At 39.1% G+C, this 27,478-nt stretch overlaps 1 protein-coding gene across 3 annotated transcripts in view; it reads right to left on the bottom strand.

Moving 5' to 3' along the window:
* Positions 1–27,478, bottom strand: part of TEK (TEK receptor tyrosine kinase) — a 136,698-nt gene that overhangs the window by 95,687 nt on the left and 13,533 nt on the right. The window contains exon 1 of one of the 3 annotated variants that reach the window (XM_037798398.1): positions 13,286–13,733. The exons of 1 other annotated variant lie outside the window; for it this stretch is intronic. In XM_037798398.1, the coding sequence (XP_037654326.1) occupies positions 13,286–13,337 (52 nt within the window). In that variant the 5' untranslated portion in view covers positions 13,338–13,733. Of the gene's footprint in view, positions 1–13,285; positions 13,734–27,478 lie in introns of those variants that run through there. One more of the 3 variants, XM_037798399.1, reaches the window with a different exon arrangement.

Here is a 27,478-nt window from a genome sequence, read left to right as displayed (position 1 = left end):
TAAAAAAAGTGGACTTGGTTAGAGGTTATAAGCCATGAGTCCATTAGAAAGTGGTCTCTAGCAAAGGAAATGGGAACTCTTAAGAGACGTTAGATTGAATCACTGACTCTCCCTGGCCTTAGTGGGAAGTAAGTGATGCAGTTTAAGGTGATTCTTTCCCCCTGGCTGGCAAGAACACTGTCTTTTGTTTGATTCCAGAAGCAGCTGGCAGAACTCATGTATTACTCATGTTGGAATCACACTTTGCTGATTGTTTATGTACTCTAGAGTCACTCCGTGGTTGGGGCTGTGTCCAGGCCCATTAGGAGATTACTACAGTCCTCTGAATGTGGCTGAGCTTCTGCAGCTGTTGCGTGTTTCTGGCTCCAGTTCCACATCTCTTGGCAGATGGTTTGTGTGAGAAGCACTGCAGACTCTGGGTGTGAGATCCATAGGGCAGAGAGGGCTGGGAGGGGCAGGCAGCACAAAGCAACCCCATGCTCCCAGGGGCCTGAGTCTATGGCCATTAAGCACTTGTAAGAAAAAGAAAGGAATTTATAAATGAGTGACTTGGGGCCTCTTCAGAAAGTCACTCCCTCCATCCCTTCTGTTGACACCGAATGGACTTATGCTAGGTCAGTTTGCCAGTCAACCCTAACCTTCCCATAGCTCGATGGTGATGTTTAGATGGTTAATAATAGTAACAATATTGTCTAACATTTACTCAGTGCTTTCTAAGCGCAAGTTTTGTTCTGAAGGGTTTCCATGAATTAACTCATTTACTCCTCCCAATAAATGCATCAGCTAGGTACTGCTATAATGTACATTTTACAGAGGAAAAAGCTGAAGCCAAGTAATTTGCACTACAGCACAAAGCTAGTAGCAGTTGTGGTAGATTGAATTGTTGGCCACAGGTCTTCACCCCTTCTTGCACCCACACACTTGCTCTGGCTGCCTCATGGGCAAAGTGTACTTTCCAGACCTTGACTTTGGGCTTGGCCACATGACTTTGGCCAAAGGCAAGTGGGCAGGAATGACAGTGTTCTAGTTCTGAGCCAAGGCCTTAAGTCTCCCTTGTTTACTGGTTTCTACTTAGCCTTCTTGCACTTCTACTATTCCCATGAAAATGGCATGAATGTGCTGGGCCAAGAAAGATGAGATAAATGTACAGCAGAGTCAACCAAGACACACCACATACCTGCTGCAAGAAGCAGAGCTATCTCAGCTGCTGCAACCTGAGGCAGAGCCCCCAGCTGTAACAAGCATGGACCAGCCAAACCCTAGATGGCCCAAAGAAATGTGAGCAATAATAAATGATTTCAGTTTTAGCTACTGAATTTTAGGGGTAGTTTGTTACACAGCAACGGCTAACCAATACAATGGTAAAGATGGAATGCAAGCCCAGTCGATCTGATTGCATAGTATGTGCATTAAACTCTAATTTGCATTGTCTTCCACGCTCTCTATTAAGTGAAGAAACTCTGGCTCTAATGAGCTGAGTGAACTTAAGCAAAGTGCTGAAATTTCTGGGCTTCAGTTTCAGCATATGCAAAATGTGCAGGTTGTACCAAATCAGCATTTCTTGAGGTGCAGAACATTAGCTACCCATGGCAGTGAAAAAAAGTAAAGAATTTTATGATTCCCCTGGAATTAGTATTCTGTGGAGACACTTTAGAAACACTAGCTAGATAATCTTTTTAATCTCCTATAGTTCTAGTATTTTGTTATTCTAGGTAACAGTGTGTAATGCCTTCAAGAAAACCTCTATCTCTATTACAGTGTCTTAAAGAAGCTAAAATAATTTCCTAATTCAGGTAATTGGGGGACCATGTTCAGGGGAAACAGAGGGAATCTGTGGTGAAAGAAGTCTTTCCCAACCTCAAACTCTTGCATATGCCCTCAGTGCCTTGGGCTGGTGTTGGCAGAGAGAAGGACCTCACCCCTTCTTCCACCAGTTCATTTTCATAATTAGGCTTACAGAAAGATACATGGAAACAGGCAACTGTCAGAATGTGGGACATCCCTTAGAAAAGATTCTATGTTTACCTACTTGACTTCCTCACCTCCAAGTTACTCCTCAGTCCAAGCCCTATGCATCCACTGAAGATGTTTTTGCAACACCAACTAATTTCCAAACTATCCAGCCTCTCTCCATACCCTGCTCCTGTCTCTGTAGTTTTTGACATGGTTGAAACTCCTTTCTCCCTTGGCTTATCTCCTTGAAGGTCCTCAGTTTCTTCTTCTACCCATATCACCCTTTGATGTAGTTATTCCCAGAACTACCCCACTGCCCTCTTCTTGTCTTCCACACTGGTCTAGGAAACATCACAAAGCTCCACCCTACATCCTAACAACTCCCATCAGTGCCTCTGTCCCTGCCTACTCAGCTGATCCCAAACCAAATTACCTTCCTCCCAACCTGTCTTCCCAGCTCCCCAACCCCACCCACCACTTCCTTCAATGTACCCTAGAGTGTAGCCACATAAACCTCTGCACAAATGGTTCTTCCACCTTTTATTCCATATTTTCCATGCTTTTCTCCCCTGACTAGAATGCCTCTACTCCTCACTTCCTCCCCTGATTTTCCATACTGAAAAATCCTACTCAGACTTCTCAAATATCACCCTCTTGGTGGGACCCTTGTTCCTTCCCAGGATTACTCACTCCAGCTTCCATTTTCCCAACATATGTTGCCTGCTTCCATTAGGACAGAGCTTCTCACCCTACCAGACTACAAGCCTCTTAAGGGCAGGGCCCTCTCTTAACCACCTTTGTAACTCCAAGGCCTAGCAGATGTGCAGCATATAGAAAGGGTTCAGTAAATGTAGTTTTGAAGGAATGAACATAACTTTCCTATATATTTCCCCACTGGTGGGCATTGCCTGGTTCTCTACCCTTTATTGAGGGGTGTTCAGTATGTACTAGGGGTAAACTTGATTTTACCTGTAATTTTATTTACAATCTCCACTTTCCAGGTTTCCTGGGAGAAGCAAAATTAGAGTCTAAGACAGTCCCTTAAGACAGGTCAATCATCATGAGACTCTGTTTCACTTTGTTTGCATCATTAGGATAGTATCAATTACATGGTCAAATTGCCTTTCTATTATTTATTTGGACATGCACATATACATAGCTCTAAAAAGGATTAGAGACAGGTTTAAAGTGGCTAACTCATTCATTTAGATCAAACTGCATTCATTCATGCATCACTTTCATGATTTCTGCTGAATCCACATGCTACCTGTACAAGTATTCAATTATATTATTAACCACCATTTTCTTTAAATTAACTCCCTATTTTTTACTTTGTCTTATATTAAGCAAGTATATTCATGAAATTATATGGCTAATATGATACATACACACACACACACACACACACACATATGCACATATATATATTATAATTAAAAATCTTCTTCTAAGCAACACATAAAACCACAATGAGGACCAGCAGAAGTATATATAACACACTTAGGGAAGCACTGGGTCAGAACATTTAATCCAGTAAAAAGGTATTTATTAAAGCACTTCTCTGACAGCCAGTGTACTATGTTGGTGCTGAGACTATTGAAAGGCCAAACAGCTTATGGCCTAGTGGGCAAAACAAACAGGTAAACTATAAAACACAATTTAATATTCTAAATACTTTGACAGAGGCAAGCCTAAGTGTGTCTATATCCCATACCTCTTGGGTACCAATGCAAATCCTCCCCATCTCACTTCTTGTTCCAGCTGCTCCTACAGAGGACATTTCTGAGCAGGTCTCTACCAGCTTTGTTCAGATATAATCTCACAGTAGCTCACTCTGATCCCATGTGTGTACTTTGCAGTTCTTCCTCTAGGACTTTCTCTGGCACCACATCACGGGACTCCTACAGTAACCTGCTAGATTCTCACATCTCGCAACCCTTGATCAAAGGGGGAGGAGAGTGAGGGATGAATGCCTCCCCTTCTTGTCTCCTGCTGAACAGTTCTGAGTCTCATTTCATAAGGCTCCTCAGAAGGTCTGAAGCACCTGGAATCAGTAGCAATGGCCAACTTGGTAATGCATCCTTTCACTGCGCCGCTCCCCTAGTCCTTCACTTCTGCTTCCTGTGACCACTTCTCAAATAATCTACCTGCACATAAGCCTTTGGTTCAGGCCATGGCTAAGGCAGGGTCCTATCCCATGCAAGGAGGTTAAGGGAGACTTTTTGGAAGAAAGAACACATGAGATAAACTTCCAAGCATGGATGAGTCTAGCAAGAGAATGAGGAGGGCATTTTGGGAAGAGGAAACAGCATACAGAAAGGCACTGAAGCTTGAATGTGTACATTTAGAAACTGCAAGGAGACTGGTATGACTGGAGTATGTAGCATGAGAAATTGAGAATCAATAAAGCCTGGAGAGGTAGGCAAACACTGGCTCCAGAAAGCTGCTGACTGCAATCAATCAGCCCTACCATTCTTCCCTTTGATTCTGAAGTGGTAGCAGTGAATAGAATAAAAGGTGGGTGTCTAAATTGACCCCAGAAGAGTAGAAAGTGCTTTTCAGATGTTAAGGGTGCTGGATACAAAAAGAGATCAAATCTAAGAGGAAAAGAAAAGGTGGTGGTAAAATGGTGGCAGAATTATTTTCAAACCACACACACACACACACACACACACACACACACACACACACACTCCAGGATGGGCCCAGAAATCCATGAGCTTGGTCAATGGTGAGACAGATTCCACTTGGATTCAGTAAATTGTCAAGAACTAGGAATTAATATGTTTGGGATACATGAGGTGGCGATATACAGTTGACAAATCATTACAAGGCCTCTATTCAAGTCAAGACCAGAGAGGAGATAAATTTGGGAGCTGGCAGGAGAAAACAGGGAGTACCACCTTGCCAGCCAGTTGAGTTGCAGAGAAGGAATTCCTCCAAGGGATACTCTTAGCAAAAGCCCAAGAACCCCCAGCTCTAAGCAATTCTTTCCTTATACTCAACATGGAGCCAACTTAGGGTACCAATGTCAGGTTTCCCCATGGGAAGCCAGGGAGCTCTGGCCTAGAATATGAATTACCTGCCCTCATGGGTGGAGACGTGTTTCAAAAGGATATAAGGAGACGTAAGAGGCTCCAGCTTTGTTTAACAGCAAACAATTAATAACATCTGATACTTCTGAGTGCTCATCATATACTGACACTATACTAACTAGTATCTCTTTGTAAATCTTTCCCCAAACCACATGAATAAATACTGTTATCTGCCTTCATTTTCAGGAACCAGAGGTAGGTGACCAAGAAATACTAGTTAGAAGACAGCACAGTGAAGTGTCTGAAAGAGCCCAGGATTTGGGTTCAGGTCATCCTGTTTAACTCTTGTCTCCATCTTTTCCTACTGAGACCACCTGTTCAATCAGGACTCACTTTCAAGAGACAGACATCAACCTAAAGCAAATAAAGGAGACTGGCTTATGTAACTGGGAGTGGCAGGGATAGATCTTGGATCTAGAACCATGGGATCCAAGGCTATATATCAGAGTGCCTGCTTGGCTCCATTGTCTCTGTTATTCTCTCCTACCAAAGACCAGCTTCCTTCCAGTGGAAACTGGTAGATCCAGGCTTAAATTGTTCTCAATGAAGAAAGAGAGCATCTTTCAAAATCTTCATAAATTCCCAGAGAAAGAATCTAACTGGCCCTGCTAGGCCACGTGCCCTCCATTTATCCAAATGCTGTTGTCAGATAGATGGGACATTCTGCCAATCATGCCTCCATTCCTAAGGCTTGGAGGCAAGGCCCAGTGATTGGCAGTCCACAGAATCACACAGAGGGAAAACATGGCAGCTTTTAACAAGTAAGGATGTTAGGCAGTCCAAAATAATGGATGCCCACTATATTTTGGGCAAGTCATTTAACCTTTCTGATCCATATGTTAGAAAAGATGAATAACAATACCTATTCTGCAAGGCTGTTATAAACTATCAAAAATCATACTAAACCCTTGGCACATAGAGGCATTCAATCTACAGTAATCATTTTTGTTTTTACTGGTACTATTATTGTTTTTTGGTTGTTTTTAACACAGGGATTGGAATTCGAAGCCCATCCCAGATTCCCAGATGTCTAAAGCACTCCTGTCCCCAGGGTGGAGGCCCCATTGGCTCTGCAGCCAGACGTCTTGCACAACCCAGACCCTATGTGCCAAGGTTAAGCTGGTTCACCGTCTGATGGCTGCAGAGAAGTGAGTGCCTCCCCAGCCCCAGCAATGTCAATACTGCCTTCCTGACTCCGCCTATTGTATCTGGAGGAAAGTGGCTGAGCATTGTCTTCCAGCGCTCCCCCCAGGAAGCATGATATCACCCTCTAACAAAAGCGGGAAAGCTGACAGATCTGCTGAGATGGGTGTGACCACTGCACACACCTCACTGGTCAAGCCCTGGGCAAGGGGTGGTGACAAGCAGAGGGCAAACAGCAGCCGCCCAAGATGCCCCTCAACCCACTGCCCAACTGGCTCCTTTGTCTGGTCTTTAAACTTTCTCCCTCTCTTTGTTACACCAACATCATGTTAGCGTGGAACCACTGGCAGTGGGAATGCACTCCCCCTAAGCAGATGTGTTTAAGAGTCAAGACACTGACCATCTGGCAGATCCACTTCTCCACACCTATGACTGCAGCCTTTGGGAAGGAACACAGGGAGATAGATGGCCAGATTCCTAAAGGGACAGAGGATGCAGTGGGGGTGGGGTTTAGAGGAAAGTAGGGCTGCCTCAATCTAAAAAACTTTCTGCATGTGTGAGTTAAGGAATGAAATCTGGCCAGACTGGTGGGAATTGAGTTATCAGTTTAAAATTCCAGAAATAAGGGAGGCAACATTAGACATTCCCTTTCCTGAAGGCTGGGAGTGATGCCAGCTGATCCTCAGACATCCCTTCCACCTCTGGTTCTGAAACCAATGCTACCAGTGCAACTGGATCTCTAAAACAACCTACTGCAAGAGGTGCTCCCATGCCAGGCCCAGAGGCTGGTACTCCGCTGGCCCCACCTTACTGGTCCCTTCTTAAAACTCTTCTATTTTAGTTACCACAGCACCAATTATCTAAAATACCAGGAAAGGAATCTGATTGGCTTTGCTTCTCCTACCGATTTTCTGGCTACTTCTTCACAGAACCCTTGCCCATCTCCTCTTTCTCTTCCTTCACTTAAATCTTGCTATGTGCAAGAATCTTTCTCATCCCTGCCTCTGCACACTCTCTCTGTGGGCTTATGATAAACCAAAGAATTCTATATCTCAATCCCTTGCCCAAACCCCTTCCCCTGAGCTTCAGTTCCAAAGACTCAAAATTTTGCAAAACATCTCCCTTTACATGGTACTCAAAATCAACAAAATAATTATTTGTTGCATTCCAGCCTACCCCCAACCAATTCCTTCTGCCATGTTTCCCAGCACAGTGTTATTCTTCTGCTCTCTCAAACTATCACATACAGCCAGTCACCAATTACTGCAGTTTTACCTCCTGAACCTCTCTCATACCTCCTCTTCATCCCCACTGCCTTTCTGCCTGGAATGTCAGGACGCCAAGTTGGTCCTGGCATATAGTCTCTGCCATGAAAATCTATCCTCCACACTATTATCAGAGTGAATTTTCCTAAGCACAAATCAGATATGATAGAACAAACATCCTGCTAAACTTCAACATATATAGAATGAAGTACAAATACTTAAAATGCCCTAAGATCCTTCCAGATCTAACTCCAACTTTAATTCTCCAGTCTCCATCCTATGTTCCAGCCTTGCTCAACTTCCTTAGCTTCCTCAAACTTGCCCTATTTCACATCTCTCTTCTTATAGGTTGCTCCTTCTAATGGGAAGCTCTTTTCCCCTTTTCCTTATACCTTCTTGGTTTTAAAATCACTTGGCTCTGGGTACACATAACTACATTTGGCCATGATTTTTCTTGCAAAGATTTCTTGCAAAGTGATAAAAATCTAATCTACCGAGTTCTTGCAAAGTGATAAAAATCTAATCTACAGATTATTTTCAAATGTCATTAATTTTTATTTATATTGAATTTAACAATTAATGAAGCTGATGTATATGTCTTTAGACATTTAATCAAATATTTGTGTTTAATTTAGATTTTTTCATTTCATTTTGTGTCATTGGAACCAATAAAATTTTTTGTAGCCCTTGAAAAACTCAAATTTTGTATACACCTCTATTATTTAATTTATCACATCTTACAATTCATTTGTCTATATTAAACTTTCCCATTAAAATGTAAGCTCATCAAGGGGAAAAATGGCTCTTTTTTGTATTTCTGGTATTCAGTACAGTACTTGGCAAATAGTAAGCTCTCAGTAAGTCTGCATTGACTGAAAGGATAGATGAGCAAATGAATAAATGAATGAATGAATGGTAGACATAAAATAACAATAAATATCTGCTGAAAGAAAAGCATGCCTATGTTACAGGTAATATACAATGCACAATATGTAAGATTAAGTAAAGGCCTGGTTAAACTCACTTTCATGCTTGTATCTTTTGTAACTGGTTTGTAGTTTTATGTTTTACAGCTAAGAAAAGAAAAAAAGATTTTCCTTTGACATCAAATATTTAACATAAGACAATGTCTTACTTGCAATTTATATGAAATTTTTTATTATTATTATTTCAATGTGGCTGAAACCCTTTCAACAGTTTCCTCCTTCTATCAGGTCTATTGTGGAGTACCAAAAGTTTCTTACTATGAAGCACTAAATTCCATTTAATAAATATTTCTGAATATTAAATTTATGCACTATGGAAAATAGAGGAGAAATATTATATGTCATCAAAGTATTTAGAGATGAATTGCATTAAATCTACATGTCTAAAGCTCAAAGACACAGCCTGCATGGTGAGGGAACTCAGCGTAAGAGGAAGAATGTCATGAGGAACAGTTGGTCAAGAAAAGTTGAATTAAAATGTGTTTGCAAAGTGGGATTTGGAATGATGGAAAATGCCATTTCAAAATGGATGGAACAGCATGAACAAGAGCTGAGAGGAAAGAATGAGTTAGATTGTGGAGATGAACCTGGTTGAAGTAGAAAGGCCATGAGCAAGGATAAATAGAAAAGTGAGGAGGAGCATTGGATAGTAAGACAAGTATTCTGGCTTGTTGAGCAAGGAGTGGCCAGCACAGAATATGAGCGCCTGGATCATATTGATGTCTTCTGGAGGGGAGGCTCCTTCTATGAGCAGTAAGTGGTTTCCTTACATACTGGAAAAGATTAGAAGAGTTCTGAACTAGCTAGTAGTCTTCATAGCAACACCTTCTCTTTTGATTACATTAACTTCATTTACTAAGAAAATACTTACTAAGCACTTTACATGCATCATCACATTTGATCCTTACATCAACCCTGGGAAATAGGTATACTTATCCTTAAAACAGGAGGAAACCAACTTACAGAAATTAAATAACTTGTGGATGGTCATATCTTACTTGCCCACAAGACCTTAAGCCCAGGTCTGTGACTTCAAGAGCCATGCTCTTAACTGTTTTTCTAGAATTCTTGGTTAACTATACCTTAAGTCCCACAGAGCAGTGAGTTCAAAAGAAGGTTGTATGTGCATGTGCTTTTTTTATTTTTATTTTTTTCTCATAAGACATGTTGATTGAGCTAAAATTCAGTGTGATCACTTTTGGGTCTACATTCTGGAAACACACCCAGTTTTCTGGGCAAAGTTCTTGGTGGCCTTTCTGAGCCCTTATCCACCTGTTAAGTGATCAGTGAGGAGCCACAGACAGACAGTTGAGTGGAAAGTATGTGAAAGGGAGGGTGGTAACCATCCCATTCTATCCTCTTCTTACATTCTTAACAGGCGATCACCCAGCCTCTGCCTGAACACTTTCCACTGAGGGAGTTCATTTCTTGTGAGTGTGACAATCCAATATTTTCCCAGTATTTAGAAGGTTTTTCCAACAATAAAGCCAAACACTGCCATTTGTGTAACTCCCTCCACCCCTGGGTCCTAGAGCCAGTAAAACAGAATGTAAAGTTATGGTGTTTTCTATACGGAAACACCTAAAATGGCTCATCACCTCTTTTTTCCTGACTAAATATTCCTATATGGCATGGTTTCTAAAGCACTTACTTTCCTGCTTGCCTATTATGTTTATTGATTTTTCATTGTCCCCAGTGTTTAATAGATGTGCCCAGAGCAGTACAGTGAAGTGAGGTTTTTACCATTTCTGATTTGGACATTGCATTTCTACTAATGCAACCTGTTACAGCTTTTGCATTACCTTTTCAGCAAGCAGAGCATGTCCTGGCTCTCACAAATTGCATGCCACCAAAACCTAGGATCACACACAAGAACTTTCAACAAACCAGGTCTCTCCCATATTGAACATACATGACTTATTTTTTTTAACAAAAATCCACAACTTGACATTTAACTACTTTGACATTTATCTTTTGGCTTTGGGCCACTTTTCCAGCCTGAGAAATCTATTTGAATCCTAATTCTGTGCTCCAACCAGTAGGCCATCTATAGAGAATAATAAAGTGACACAATCACACATTATCTTTTGAGGGAAAGAGCCCCAGGAGACAAATTGGTGGTGTCAGGAGAATTTGAAGTCCACCCATGTGAATCTCCCAGAGGATATAACATAATCTTCTGAGATTGACTGACAAGAACTAGACTCCTCCAGGAAGCTCTCTAAGAGTAGAGTTGAAAGGGAAATGCTGAGACTTCCTAATAAAGACAAACCTTGGAAGGTTGCAAATCTGTGAAGAAAGCAAAAATCTTCCCTCTGAGAACTAGCCCAAGTATCCAAGGGATGCCTCTGATCTCAGCTTCTAGACCTTTACCCTTGATTACTCTGACCTGACACTAGCCATTCTCCAAGACCAGCCTTAATGAGGAGGTTCCATTTGGGGCAACTACATTTCCTCTGCCATCCCAGACAAAATGTCTGCTATCTCTGAATCCAAGTTGTCATTTAAAATGTCACATGAGATGGGAAAGAGATAAATAGCCATGCTATTAGAGACTTTCCACTGGATCATTGTTGATCATATAAGACATACTACAGTAAAGCAAAAAGAGTAATTTATTTTTTTCTGTTTTTCTGTTTCTACACCTCGAAGCGGGAGTAGAGAAAACTAGTTTATCTATTAGAACTTGTTTGTAAGCTGAAATTAGCAGTGATTCTCAATTGGGAGGAGAATATACCAAAATCTAGGAGAGTTTGGGGAGAGGTTTCTGAAAACTATATACTACCTCCAACTCTCCAACAGGTCAGCATCTCTGACACTCAGAGCCATCTTTATTGAGGCAAATGTGGCTTTTTTTTTTCCAGTTCCATTGATTCAGAAAAAAGATATGAGCCTCAAACCACTGGAGTAGAGAAATTAACCTGTAGGCGTTGCTCCATTATTGTAATCTATCAGTGGAATTTGGCTTGAAGAATAGGCTCCTGTGGCTATAGACATGACCAGGTTTGGTTCTTGGAATCACTAAACCTTGGGCATTCACGCTCATGTGGCTTAAACCAGGAATGTAAGCTAGGATTCAACACAAGAGGCATCGCAGAAACTAACCTCACTAGTGTCACCCTTCCCTTTTAACAAGAGCATCATTCCCTTTTCCATGGGCCTCTGACTGTTGAAGTCAATGCTGTGCTTTCAGGGAACTAATGTCTAGACACTTGAGCAATTATTTTGGCCGCATAATTTTTTTGTTTGATTTTGTGACAGCTCTTCTAAGTCTATATTGCAAAGTGCTGTAACTTTGGGGAAAAAGTGAGTTAACCGTTGTGTGCTCATGCGTTCTTTAATTTACAAGGTATCACAGAGCAACTATCTCTAGACTTTGCATAACTACAATCCCTGATATGGAATCAGTTCCAGATTTCATGTTGCTGATAAATATGGCACACACACATACAAAAGCAAACCAAAAAAGGAATGATGATAATTAGTTTAAGGGTGCATATTATTGCAGAAATTAGCATTATTTCTACTCTAATGTAAACTGCTACATAAATGTTGAAACCATTTCAGATTAATTTTTATTTTCAGCAATTTGTGTTACAAACTTAGATTTTTACAATATTGTTAAATCCTCGATATAATATGTTATTGAGAGCAAACCAAAAATCTGTAAAACAAATTACTTTACATGCAGTTCTGTTCTCTTACTGGATTATTTTTGTAATTGTATGCATATTTAATAATGAAATATTTCAAACACGTAGAAAAATGCAAAAGTAATATAGTAGACACTTATGTATCATTGGATTAAATTCTTTTACTTAATATAACATAGCCCACACCACTAAATTCAGCAAACCTTCCCAAATTTATTTCCACTATCAATTCAATTTTCATTGCAATAATTAGAATGCTTTTAACCCGAAGGGTCTGAAGATGATTATAACATATTTGTAATTTGCACTTCAGGTTTTGATTCTACTTTCAGTCTGTGTCACAGAGGGTGAGTGAGCCACAGAGATATATCACTCACTAGAGAATCTGAGCAACATACACACTAAATCTATAAACATTCAGACCAACCAGACTCAACTCCATAACAGGTTTCAATACTCTCCTGTGTCTGATGATCTTGGCAATGGCTTACATGTTTGCTTCCTTGGGCTAATATAGACTTTACAAACTATATAGATAGATGATAGATAGATAGATAGATGATACATAGATAGATATACCAATGTTTTTTAAATAAAACAAAAATTATATAGCCTTAATCTTCTCATCCCCAACAATAAGAAAAAGCAAAGAGCCTAGAATTTGCCTGTTTTAATTAAAACAGCACTCACATTTAAAATCATTACAGAAAAGCATTTTTGTTCTCATTTAACAATCTATACAGTACCTTACATTTATTGGTATATACATATGACCCTCAAAATTCTTAGCATGAATTTCATTTTTTAAAAATTACTGAAAATTTTCTTTGAAGCAGGTAAAACGAGATTTCTTCTTCTTCTTTTGTAACAAGGAAACACTCCAGAATGAGGAACAGAAAATAATGTACCATAGCAAGTGAGTCTCTTCAAATAAGGTGACTTAGTCAGTACTCATAGAGTCTATGGCAACACAGGGGACAATCACCCAGAAGCAACACGCTAGAAAAATTCAGTTCATGCCCCAGGAACCTTTGCAATTCAATCATTACACATATGAAAAGGAAAGTTAGAAAAAACGTGTCTATGCCACATTTATCCTTTGCTAATCAGCATTAGGATTTGGTAAGAAAGCCCAGAAGTCACTAACTGTTTAAAAAGTTAAAATTAAAAATAAAAAAGCCAAACCTTACCAGAAAGGAGCAAACTGACTCCATAGAGAATTAAGCCGGCTAAAGAGTCCATGCTTCCCCAAATCTCTCCATCCAGTTTCCACAGCTAGGCATGAGGTCCCAAGGATCCTTTCAAAAACCCAGAGGTTTGTGACTTTCCATTTGCATGTTCCACTAGGTCTTGTTTACAAGTTAGAGGCAAGAAGGAACAGTACAGAAGCAAGCTGTAACAGTCTCATTTCTGTCTGAGCACAGGGAGTTTTAAGTTCCTTTTTCCTGTTTCCTTTGTAGATTAGGATGGGAAAGGCTGTATCTTAAAGGCATTTGGTATCAGAGTGGCTGGGGGCACTGTAAGCCCTATCCATCTTGCAATTCATCAAAACACTTATCTGTTGCTGTTGCTTCTGCTGCTGCTTGTGCTGCTGTTAGGGGTAGAAGAATTTTAGTTGGAAGTGTGGGTCCTGGTCAGCATTTTCAGAAACAATAGGGGTATCCTCTCAGAGGCGGGAGACTGAGAATAACAAGCCCTCCACCTATGTATGGTATGCGATGATGATCAGCCCTTCTCAAACTGCTAACAGCTCTCTTGGGTCCACTAGGGATCTCTGACAGAAGGGGCTTCTGGGTGTGGGAAACAGTTGTTGCTTTTGTTTTCTCATTTCAACCCACATGGCTTGAATTGGGAAAAGTTTTCCGTGATGACAGAACACAACTCGAGAGGCAATTAATTTAGGCAATCACTGGTGAGGTCAATGCTCAATGTGGCCACATGGAACTAGAGTCCAAAACTGTCAGCCTGTTTTCTTTTACACACACGGTTCATTTGTTGGCCAAGAGCCCAAAGATACCCATGCTATTCATGCTATCCATAATTTTTATTAAAAATTCATCTGAAGGTGATCTAATTTCTTGAAGAATTTGGCATCTAAGGATTTCAGTAACGAAAAGGATTTCATGGTTATTGGCCAATGGTCTTCCAAAATTAAATCATACACAAAATTTTAAAAATAATTTGTATGAAAACCACACTTAAGAGATTAGATTGGGAAAAAATGTTATTCGTATGAACAGAGAGACTACATGGGCCAAAAGGAAAATATCCATCTGCAGTAACAGTACCCAAGATGAGATCAGAGACCATAAAATTATCCCAATGATAATTTCCCACAACACAAATTATGACTTCAGAAAAGAGAGTAAATATTCTGTTCATTGCCCTGTTTTCATGCCTGAGGAAGGAATTGTCTGCTCCTCCTTTTCCTACTCACCACAGGAAGAGGCAGATGTGTAATCTTACCTAATTTCTGTCCCAGATTTTACCACATCACTGTGATCTTAAGAGTCAGTTGATGATTCCAGTTTGCCAGGGTAAAAAAGCCCAGGCTGTCTTTAAGCAAATCTGTGTTTAAATACTGGCTCGGCCACATTCTGTGACCCAAGACAAGTTACTTAAATTCTTACAGTCTCAGTTTCAACAGCTGGAAGGCAAAAATACCTCCTTCATAAGATTTTTATAAGGAATAAATGAGGTTAAAATATATGTAAAAATATCTGGCACTGTGCCTGGTTTATAGAAGACTTTCATTAAATGTTAATGTGTTCATTTCCTTTCATCTTTCCATTGTCTCTCTGATTTAGACCACAACTGCTTTAGCCAAAGACATTCCCTATTCCTATGAGATGGCTTTAAGTTTGGCATTGTAAAGAACTGCTCTGGGAGTTGGAATTCTGGGTTCTAGTCCTGGTTCTATCATTATCTGCCTGTGAGAACTTGGACAAGTCATTTCCCAGCTCTAGGCCTCAGTTCCCTTGACTGTAAAATGAAGTATTTTTACTGGATGTGACTAATTTCCCTTCTGATTCTAACATCTCATAAATCTAAATGACTAAATAAATTGTCCCACTCTCAGCATCCTCAAGCTGATTATTGTGAGCTATATATTTTCCTAGGTCCTTTCATCTGGGCCATTCAAAGAAGTTGCCGGCTTTATATCTATGTAACCATGAAAGCCTGGGAAGGTTACAAATGTACTCTATTTTAACAATATGGTAGCTGAAGCTTTGTTAGGGCCATTGGCCCCAAGCCATATAGGACAGCAATGGAAGGTCTTGGAAATAAACAAATTCCGGGGCACCTGCCTCCCCAGACTGGTTCTTGCTACCAGCATGAGCTTCCTGTTTGCACCCAGTGGCCACACAAGAAGTTGTCATTGCTCATACCTCTTCCTGTTGGCTAGTTCTTATGGGCTGAAGGTGCTACCTTGCTTCCTTTTCTGGACTGCCTCCTGTTATTCAGTAAAGCTGCTCAGTTTTATCCCTTCCCTCATGATCCAGAAAGATGACTTACTCTTATTCCATCCATCCAGAAATGTAACTCAATTTCTTCCTTCCTTCCTCCATTATCCAGATGGGTGACTCTATTTCATTCTTCTCTCTCTAACGCAGAAAGGTTCATCAGTTCATTTCATTTCTCCATTTTCCAGAAAGGCTATGTAGTTTAATTTTGAGAAAGATTATTCCATTTAATTTTTCCCATTGTTATACAGAATAGCAACTTGGTTTAGTTAATGCTTCTGGGTTTTCTGAGACTATAATTATACAGGTCGTCAAAAAGACTGAGCAACTTTTCTCCAGGATGCCTCCATCTTTAGCATGAGATCTAAATTCCAGATGTAAAGTGAAAGTAACTTGTGGACAGAAGTGCCCAGACATACTGTAGCTTTCTGCCCTTCAGATCTTAGAACATGGAGAAACAATCAAGGAACAATATGAGCTTCACTGCACACTCTGGGGCCAATAATCCTCCAGGTCTGATTGGCAACAGGTTGGGAAGTTGCCAGACTGGATGGCATGACAGGATTTCCAAGGGAAGGGAGAGGCCACTTCCATGTCTGGACAGGACTTTCTCCAATGCATAACATATTAAGGAAATACCACATACTTGGACATGACCACAACCCTCCTCTAGAAAGCTATATAATGATCATAGCCATCAACAGGGCATATCCATTCCCTGAAGAGCCTTGTTGGTGACCAGCTGGATCAGCTGCCTATCTTCTGCTGCTCCATCACTGGAAAGTTTAATTGCTTTTCCCTCATCCTTGCCTGATGAATTTCTATTCATCCTCCAGGTGTCAAACTCAGCAAGGTCTTCCCTGACCACCCAATTCAGATTAGGTCTCCCCTATTATTCTCTCACAACACCCTGTTCTTTTCTTTCATTACAATCACAGCAGGAATTCAAATAATTGTGTCTAACTTTTAAATGCCTCGTTCCCCTGGTGGACTGCAATGACCATGATGCAAGGACCATATCTAACTTGTTCTCCACTATTTCTCAGGACTGAACACAGTGCCTGGCACATAGTAGGAGTTAAATAAATAATCATGGAACTAAAAATGAAAATACCACCATTTTACATGCTCATGTCAAGGGAAGAGCTTTGGAGTCAGGCAGACCTAGATTACATGTTATATCTGTAATTTACTCTCTGTATGACCTGGGCAATTTATTTCATGTATCTGTACCTTAGTCTCCTAATCTTTAAAAAGGAAGAAAAATACCTAATTAGGGAGATAATATATACACAGCATGAGGCACAAGGTACATAATGAATGAATGCTTTCTACAGGTTCTTTCCCTCCCACAATTACCACCATCTACACAATTTTATAGAGTTATTTGCAGTAAGAAAACAAAGTCTCATGTGAGTTAAGTAACTCGCTTAGCTGTGGCTAGCAAGAATACTAGAATCCTGTTCTGTTGGCCCCCAATTTGTGCAATTTCTAATATGTGACACATTATTTTTCATGGCTCATCTTTTTTTAAAAATTCTGTTTTATTGAGATATATTCACATACCACTCATCCACAGTGTACAAACAACTGTTTACAGCACCATCATATAGTTGTGCATTTATCACCACAATCAATTTTTGAACATTTTCATTGCTCCAAAAACTAAAATAAGAATAAAAAGTAAAAAAGAACACCCAAAACATCCCATTCCCCCATCCTCCCTATTATTCATTTAATTTTTGTCCTCATTTTTCTACTCATCTTTCCATACACTGGATAACAGGAGTGTGAGTCACAAGGTTTCCACAATCACACAGTCACACCATGTAGCTATATAGTTATACAATCATCTTCAAGAATCAAAGCCACTGGGTTGCAGTTCAACAGTTTCAGGTATTTCCTTCTAGCTATTCCAAGCACTAAAAACTAAAAAGAGATATCTATATAATGCATAATACCCTCCAGAATGACATCTTGACTCCATTTGAAATCTCTCAGCCACTGAAACTTTAATTTGTTTCATTTGTCTTCCCCTTTTTTGGTCAAGAAGGCTTTCTCAATCCCATGATGTCGTGTCCAGGCTCATTCCCAGGAGTCATGTTTCACATTGCCATGGAGATCTACACCCCTGGGAGTCATGTCCCACATAGGGAATAGGGCAGTGAATTTAACTGCAGAGTTGGTATACTCATCTTTTGACTGCAATGTGCATTAGAGAAGATAAACAAATGTAGGAAACATCACAAACACTAATGGGGTATACACAGACCTTAGGGTGTATTTGAAATGAAGCTTTGACAGGTAATGAAAAAGTTTGGTAACCCTGAGAAATGCAGTCAGTTTTCAATGTGCTCCCAAAATTGTAATAGCTAATATCAGGATCTGTGGATGCTCCATTGCCTCTCCCCAGGGAAGTAAAAGGGGGCTTTATCATGAGTCAAGTTTATTCAATTTAATTTGAATTTTCCAGACACACTTAGAACAAAAAAGAAAACCAAACCAAACCAAAGAAACAGACAAAACAAGCAAACAAACAAGGCACTTGGCTGACATTTTATTTTCTATTTTCTGCTTTTTGTACTTCTGAAATTTAAAAAAAAAATCTATAGACAGTATTAAAAATTTTGTAGATAGATTAGCAAAAAAAACAATTCTACCACAAACTGATTTCACACATCTAGAAGTCAATTTCACAAATATTGGTAAAAACTTTATGTGCATGTTTTTTGCCCCAGAAAATCCATGTTTATGATATACCCCAAGCCAAAATCAAAGAAGTGTCCCAAAATTTATGTGTAAAGGAATTCATAGCAGTTTTGTTGACAATGGTCAAAACTTGGAAACAAGCTGTGATGGTTTGGAGGTTTTATGGACCCCAGAAAAGATCATGTTCTTAAAACGAATCCATTCCTGTATATGTAGACCTATTGTGGATGGGACCTTTTGATTAGGCTATTTCATTTGAAGCATGCCCCAGGTGGGTCTTAATCCTCTTATTGTAGTACTTTATAAGAGAATGAAACTCACACAGAAGACAGAGAAAAAGACACAGAAGCAAAGATAAATACACAGCTGAGAAAGAAAGCCACAGACGGAGCAGCCAGAATCTGAAAGCAAAACCTGGGAGGGAAGGACCAGAAGGTGCCATGAGCCTTGCTGTCAGACAGACAAGCAGGTATCATCTGACGATGCAACATATTCACAGTCTCAGAACTGTATGCTTATGAGCTAATAAATTCCCATTGTTAAAAGCCAGTCCATTTCTGGTATATTGCATTTTGGCAACTTTAGCAAACTAAAACACAAACCAACAAAAAATGGATTGTTTATGTAAATCATGGTACACAATGGAATACCAGACAAATGTTAAAATGATGTGGTGGCAGCACACTGACATGAAAAGATGTAAAGATGTTTCTGGTATATTGTAGAGTAGGAAGAAACAATTTGAACAGTATAAAATATATGTGTGTGTGTATGTGTGTGTACATGTGTGTGTATGTGTGTGTGTGTATATATATATATATATATATATATATACACACACACAAATATATATACAACACAACAAATGTACACCAAAAATTTAAAAGTTTTTATTTTCTGAGTTGTTGGAAAATTGATGATTTCTTTTCTTTTTTGTTGTTGTCTATAATTTCAGAATATATGTGTGTGTGTGTTTGTGCATGTGTCTATAAAATTAAGAATACTGAGGAAAATCTTTGAGACAGTTGACCCAGGACAGTAGGATGTGTGTTAAAACACCCACTGGTAAATAAGAAACAGAATCCAAGTGAACCACAGCTTTCAGGATGTGAGCAAACAAAACCAGGGCACCAACGTCCGCAGCGTATCCTTGGCATTCTGCATTTTGCAGTGCTGTAGGTACTGAACCTTCAGAGCCACCATGTCTGTCTTCTTAAGGAGTGTCATGAACTTTTTCTTGACCTGTTGTACTTAACAGTGGCTGGCAAAAAAGGAAGGATCATCAATTAAGTCCTGGCCTATAGCCAGGCCACCACATTTAAGATGGCAACACCCACTCTGGTCTAGAGCAGAAGGCTATGGAAAATACCTGACCCTATCTGAACCTGACTGACTAGAAACCCTGTCAGCTATTGTAGTATTTTTTTCAGCATCTAAGTGGCAAGCACTATGGTAACTGACATCTGGGGAGACACAGAAATAGAAGATGTGATCTCTGCTTTTGAAGCTCACAATTACACAATCCCCGGGTGGAGACAATGCATCAAAACAGGAAAAGTTAAGTAACAAAATCTGGCATTATGTAGTCAAATACCAAAGGAGTGGTATAGGCAGTAACTGTTTTAGTAGTCTTTGCTTCTGGCATCCCTTAGACCATCTGACACCAATTCGCATGCCTTTCTTCCTTTCTCCTGCTATTTCTCCAGCACATGTGGCATCTTTCCAGATAACTGTAAGCCTCTTACGGCAGGAACTCTATTCTCTTCCATATGATCTGGTGCCATTGTCCCAAAGGCTTAAGGAAAAGAATAAACACTATGATACTATGTGACCACAGGGAGAATAGACAAGAAGAAGGAAAAAGATGTTTTAGTCAAACTCAATTTATATTCTATTGCATAACTGAAATATGGTGGCAAAAATGACACAGTAACCAGAAAAAAAGGTGGTGGCTCCCACACTGCACCACGCACCTCCTTTCAGGCCCAGACAATTGCAACAGTCTCCTTGCTTTTTAAGTTTTAACCTTTCCCAGTCCACATCAGCAGTAGGAATCTTTCAGAAATGCAAATCTGATGGTGCCCCCTCTCTTCCCTATTTAAAATAACTTTGTTATTATACAAAGCCTCTATAGTCTACCCTGACATTATTTAGCTGCCTTTTGTCCAGCCAAACAATCTCATTCACCCCATGAGCCAGTTATCCTGAACTGCTTGCAGGTCTCTGAAAAGGGTACACCCTTATTCACTGCTGGATTTTTGTTTAAATACTGTTCTCACCTCATGTAATACCTATTTCAATTCTTTCTCCCCCCACCCCCAGAAAAGAACTTGAAAAAAAGATTAAAATTAAAAAAATAAAAATCAAGTCCTTTCATTCTTCAAAATACAGTTCAGATGTCATCTGCTCAAATACAGTTCAAATGAAACCTTCCTATAGGTAGCTATTGATACATAGCAAACCACCTCATAACTTAGTAGCTTAAAACAACACATATTTATATAGTTCTTGATTCTGTGGATAAACACTTTGGGCTCAACTGGACAGGTCATTTGATCTCAGTTGGGCTCTCGCATGCACCTGCAGTCAGATGCCAGTCACTAAGCTGGTTCAGCTTTAAGAGAGAGCTGATGGTCTGTGCGGCAACCAGGGTTGACTAAGCCACAAGTCTCTCTTCCTCCAGAAAGCTGGCCTGGCTGGTTAGTATGGCAGGCACAGAGTCCAGTACAGTTAGTGGAAATATAGAAGTCATCTTGAGGCCTAGGCTTAGAATTGGCATACCTTTACTTCTGCCACATTCAGTTGGCTAAATCAAGTCACAATGTTAAGACAAGTTCTAAGTGGTGGAAAATGGATTTTACCTCTTGATATAAGATTTATAAAGTCATATAATTCAATGGACAAGAATTTTAAAAGTGAAGAATTTTTGTCATTTTGCTAAAAATTAGGTTTATGAGATATTATTTACATACAATAGAATCACAACTTTTGGTATAATATAGTTCTGAGTTTTGACAAATGCATACTATGGTAGATTGAGTTATGTACTCCAGAAAAAACATGTTCTTAATCCCATTCCTGTGGGTGTGAACCCATAATAAATAGGACTGTTTGAAAATGTTATTTTTAGTTACAGTGAGGATAACTGAATCAGGATGGGTCTTAATCCTATTACTGGAGTCATTTATAAGCAGAAGAAATTCAGATATAGTCAGAGAAAGCCACAGGTTAGAGCCAAAATCCTGAAGTGAGCAGGAATCCAGAAGAGAAAAGAGAGGACATGCTGTATGACTGGAAAGGCAAGGAACCCAAAGGATTGCCAGCAATCAGAACACTACTGACTCTGGGAAGAAGCAAGCCTTCTAGACTTTGAAACCATGAGCCAATAAATTCCTGTTGTTTAAGCCAACCCGCTGTGTGTATTTTTCATAGCAGCATGGGATACTAAGACACATACTGTATTAGCTTCTGGGCTGCTAAAATACCATACAATGGGTTAGCTTAAACAATGGCAATTTATTGGCTCATGGTTTTGAGGATAGAAGCTCAAAATCTAGGCATCAGCAAAGCAATGCTTTCTCTCTGAAGACTAATGTTTCCTGGGACTGTCTGCCATAGATTCTTGGGTCCTTGACTTTTTTGTCACATGGAAATGCAATGGTGATAATAGTCTCCATTCTCTGCTGGGTTCCACTGACTTTCAGCTTCTGGCTGCTCCCTGTGGGTTTGCTCTGTATCCAATTCCCTTTGCTTATAAGGATTTCAGCCATATTGAATTAAGACCCATGGTCATTTAGTTTGGACATGCCTTAACTAAAAACATCTTTAAAGGTCTTGTTCACACCCACAGGACAGGAGGTTGGGATCTGAACATGTCTTTTGTGTGGGGACATGATTCAATCTCTGCGCTGGTTTGGATCTATTATGTCCTCCAGAAAAGCCATATTCTTTAATGCAATCTTGTGGGGACAGACTTATTAACCTTTTTTATTACAGTGTGATCTTGATTGAGCATTTACATGGAGATGTGAATAATGCAACTGTAGGTGATACCTTTGATTAAATTATTTCCATGGAGGTGTGGACCCTGTCCACTCAGGGTGGGTCTTGACTGGTTCACTGGAGTACTTAACAGAGCTCAAGAGCCTATACAGATGCTGCCTGATGCTTGGAGACATTTGGAGATGCAGACAGAAGGACATTTGGAGATGCTAACCTAAGAGATGAAGCCCAGGGTTTGCCCAAGAGAAGCTAAGAGAGAACACCCAGAGGCTTAGAGAGAAACACCCTGGGAGAAAAAAGCAAGGACATACAGTAGGAGCTGGAAGAGAGGAGCAAAGACAGAAACCTAGAGACATTTTGGAGAAAGCCATTTTGAAACACAACCCAGGAGCAAAGGACAAGCAGATGCCAGCCACGTGCCTTCCCAGCTGTTGGATGTACTCCGGACACCATCAGCCTTCCTTCAGTGAAGGAATCCTCTTGCTGATGTCTTAGTTTGGATGTTTTTATGGACTTAGAACTTTAAATTTGTAACTGAATAAATCCCCTTCATAAAAGCCATTACATTTCTGGTATTTTGCATAATGGCAGCATTAGCAAACCGGAACAATCTCCAACACATACCTTCATATAATCACCACTCCAATTATTATTATATAGAATATTTCCATCACTCCAAAATTTCCCTTGTGTCCCTTTGCTGTAAATTGCTTCCTCAACCCTAACCCCAGAGAATCACTGAGCTGTTTTCTGTCCCTACACCTTTGACTTTTCCAGAATGTTATACAAAGGAATCATACAGTATGCAGTTTATTGAATCTGGCTTCTTGCATTTGCCATAAAGCACTTGATATATTCACGTACTTGTATGTATAGTTGCTTGCTTTTTTCCCCTAGTAATATTCCGTATGGATACACCACAGTTTATCTATTCAACAGTTTGTTTAGTCACTATTTGGATTGTTTCCAGTTTGAGGCAATTATGAATAAAGTCACTATAAAATATTCATATATGTTTTTTGTGACAACATTTTTGTGACAATCATTTCTCTTGGTTAAATACCTGGGACTGGGACTAGATGATCATATATTAAGTATATGTTTAACTTTGTAAGAAACTGCTAAACTATTTTCCATTGTAGCTGTATCAGTTTGCATTCCCACCAACAACCCAAGAGTTCTTGTCAGCACTTGGTACGGCCAGTTTCTTCCTTTATTTTTTTTAGCTATTCTAATAGGTGTATAGAAATATCTCATTATGCCTTTAGTCTGCATTATCCTGATGACTGATAAGTTGAGCATGTTTTCATGTGTTTATTTGTAATCTATGTATCTTCTTTAGTAAGGTGTTCAAACCGCCCATTTTTTTTAGTTCTTTATTTTCTTGAGTCCTGAGAGTCTTATATATACTCTTGCTAAACATATGATTTGCAAATATTTTCCCCCAATATGTGGGATGCCTTTCCACTCTTTTACATTGTCTTTCGCAGAGTAAAAAAAAATCAAATAGAAGTCCAATTTTATCAATTTTTTTCTTTTATTAATAGTGCTTTGTGTTGTATCTAAAGAATCTTTGCCTAACCCAAGGTCACAAAGATTGTTTCCTTTGTTTTCTTCTAAAAGTTTCATAGTTTTATATTTTGGTGCTTGTTTTAATTTTCTAAAACTGATGAAATGCAGTATACCAGAAATGGGTTGGCTTTTACAATGGGTACTTATTAACTTACAAGTTTATAGTTCTGAGGCTGTGAAAATGTCCAAATCAATGTTTTCTCCCCAAAGACCAGCTACTGGTGATCTGGGACTCCTCTGTCACATGGCAAGCACATGGCCATGTCCACTGCTTCTCTCCTGGGTTTCATTGTTTTCAGTTTCTGGCTGCTTCTCTCTCAGCTTCTCTGGCTTTTCTCTCTCAGCTTCTCTGTGTCTTTTCTCTCTGTATTCTATGTGAGTCCTTCTCTCTCAGCTTCTTATAAGAGACTCTAGTAAGAGGATTAAGACCTGCCTGGAGCACATCTCAGCTGAAATAACCTAATCTAAAGGTCCTACCCACAATAGGTTTACACCCACAGGAATGGATTAGCTTTAAGAACATGATCTTTTCTGGGGTATGTACCACTTCAAACCATCACAGTGCTTATGTATCCTCACTTATCCATTTGGATTAAATTTTTGTATAAGGTTTGAGGTATAAGTTATAAGATTCAGGTTCATTTTATTGCATATGGAAGAGCAATTGCTGCAGCACCATTTGTTGAAAAGACTAATCTTTTCTCCATTGAATTACCTTTGCACATTTGCCAAAAACTAACCGGCCATAATTGTGGGTCTATTTCTGGATTCTCCATTCTGTTTCATTGAATTATGTGTCTATTTTTTTTTGCCAATTCTACCCTGCCTTGATTACTGTTACTTCATAGTAAGTCTTGAAATTGGGTAATGTGATTCCTCCAACTTTGTGCTTCTATTTCAAACTTGTTTTAGTTATCCTAGTTCCTATGCATCCTTCTTCTTACTTTGGATTTAATTTTTTCTTTATTTTCCAATTTCTTAAGATAGAAATTTATATCATTAATTTGAGACCCTTTTACTTTATTAATATGAGCTTTTAAAACCACAAATTTCCCTCTAAGCACTGTTTTAGCTGCATCCTACAAATTTTGATATGTTGACTATTCATTTTCATTTAATTGAAAATATTTTCTAGTTTACCTTAACACTTCTTTAACCCAATGAATTATTTAGAAGTGGGTTGTATAGTTTTCAAATGTTTAGGGAGTTTTCAGATATATTTCTGTTAATGATTTCTAGTTTAATTCTATTATGATCAGAGAGCATGCTTTGTATGATTTCAATTCTTTTAAATTTGTTAAAGTTTGTTTTATGGCCCAGAATATGGTTTATCTAGATGAATGCTCCATGTGTACTTGAAACAAATGTGTATTCTAATATTGTTGGATATAGTATTCTAAAAATGTCAATTAAGTCCAGTTGGTTCATGGTATTGTTCAGGCCTTCTATATCCCTATTGAATTCCCATCTAATTGTTCTATCAATTTCTGAAAGCAAAGTGTTGAAGCTTCTATATATAATTATGGATTTGTCTATTTACCCTTTCAAATATATAATTTTTGCTTCATGTGTTTTAAAGGTCTTTTGTTAGGTTAATTCATTATGGGAACTGTTACTGTCTTCTTGGTAAATTGCCCCATTTATCTTTATTTAATCTTCCTCTTTATCTCTGGTATTGTATCTTATTCTGAGATCTACTTTGATATCAATTGCACTAATTTTTGAAGTTTACCATAGCAGACTTATTTTCTCTTCTACTTCACAGGTACTTATTTATTTATATTCCTACCCTAGAAAGGGCCATATAGAAGAGAATCTTGAATTAGGTACTGAAAGCAGAGATATTTACCATGTAAAACATGACAGTGGAAAGGACGGAGGTAGGACAGGCATTTCTGGGAAATGAACCAGTAGTCTGAGCCAAAACATGAAGGTATGAAATAATGCACTTTGTTAGGGGAAACGAAAGTGTTGGGGAAGGCTGAAACAAAGGTGAGAAAGGGCTTGGCCAGAGACAAAAGTGCCGTAAATAAACTGCGTCCAGATCTTGTTATACCCTACTAAGGTTTATAATAATGGGAAATAAATGGTTTTAAACCAGGCAGTGTCATGATCAAGTTTTCATTTTAGGAATATCACTCTAACAGAAATGTACATTAAATTTGTAGGTAATAAAGCCAGGAAAACTCAAAATAGATGAATATTGTAATGTGGCAGTGAAAGATGAGGAGAGTCTGAACTAAGACTATAGCAGCATGAGAGATTTTGATGACTCTTGGGGGTTGGCACAGAGGAGGAGACTAGGACAAATTTAAGGCTGCTGTTTTGTATAACAATGTGGCATATGGTAGTACTCACTGTGAAAAGGCCACCAAACATGAAGCTCATTTTTGGGGAAATATAAGAAATTCACTTACAGATACTTAGGTTTGGGGTAGGCATGGGATAACCAAGTCTGGAGGGATACACAGTAGTCAGTGGATACATCAATAGGAAATTCATGATAGTCATCTGAGCATTGTTGTGGGGATGAATGAAATCACCCAGGTGGCCTGAAAAAAGAAGGAACCCAGGGCAGAATGGACTATAAATACATGGAGGAAGAAGAGTCAGTAGAGGAGTCTGAGAAACATGGTTCAGAGAGGCAGAAAAAGAGATTTTTGAAATGACTCTAACAGAGTATTTGTCACTCTGCATTATAATTCATCATTTCCCACTTGGGCTGAGTTCTTCAGAGTTAAGACCATGTCTTAGTCATCTTTGTATCTCCACTATCTAGCACAGTATATCGTTCACAGATACTCAGTGAAGTTTCGGTAAATGAATACAGAACGGCCCATATTTTAGAGAACTTAAGACCATTCAAAACAAAAGTGGTGCAAATGTTTTTACAGGGCTGGTGGTAAAGTAGTTGTCAACTTGTCTCTGATTTAAACCAGATACACATCATTGAAACTGGTCTTTAAGGAGCTGGTTTGTAGAAAAGCAAGATGCACAGGACTTGGAAACCAGGACCTGGGAATCTCACTGACCCTATTCACTAACTCTTTCAGCTTGAACTCACTCAGTTCTCTGAAGCTTAGTTTCCTCATCTGTTAAATGGGAGTAGGAAAGATAACCTCTATTTTGAAATAACAGTGCAAAGCATCTAGCATAATTACTGATGATGATAATGATAGGTACTATTATCATAATCATCAAATACAATTCACACATTTTATGGGTTAAAAAGCAACATGTGTGGCCTTCATAGAAAACACCAAGTACTGGGAAATCTACCATGCTCTTTGGTAGAAAAATTGTCTGCCATCTTTCTCTCATACTAGACTGAGCTCCCTGAGGGCAAGAATCATGTCATGAAATACAGATACATTTATCTCTGAATCTCTAGCAGTTATCCCTATAAATGTTTATGTAGTAGAAACATGAAAATCAGGGCCTTTAAAAAATATTTAGAAGATTTCCCAGTTTGGGAACTTTCTTTTACTATCTTGGAAAACCAAATAAAGGCAGTTCAACATAAGTCAGGAGTTTGTTCACTTCAGCACTTTTAGCATTGATGGTTTAAATGTCTAGGAAAAGCTCTCTGAATAGAGGCTGGATTTTGCACATAGGATTTATAATGTCCACATGTAT

The sequence above is a fragment of the Choloepus didactylus genome, chromosome 10 (genome assembly GCF_015220235.1).
Source record: "Choloepus didactylus isolate mChoDid1 chromosome 10, mChoDid1.pri, whole genome shotgun sequence".
Lineage (NCBI taxonomy): Eukaryota > Metazoa > Chordata > Mammalia > Pilosa > Megalonychidae > Choloepus > Choloepus didactylus.
Note: the sequence above shows the minus strand (reverse complement) of the source record. Positions and strands in the feature narration are given on the sequence as shown.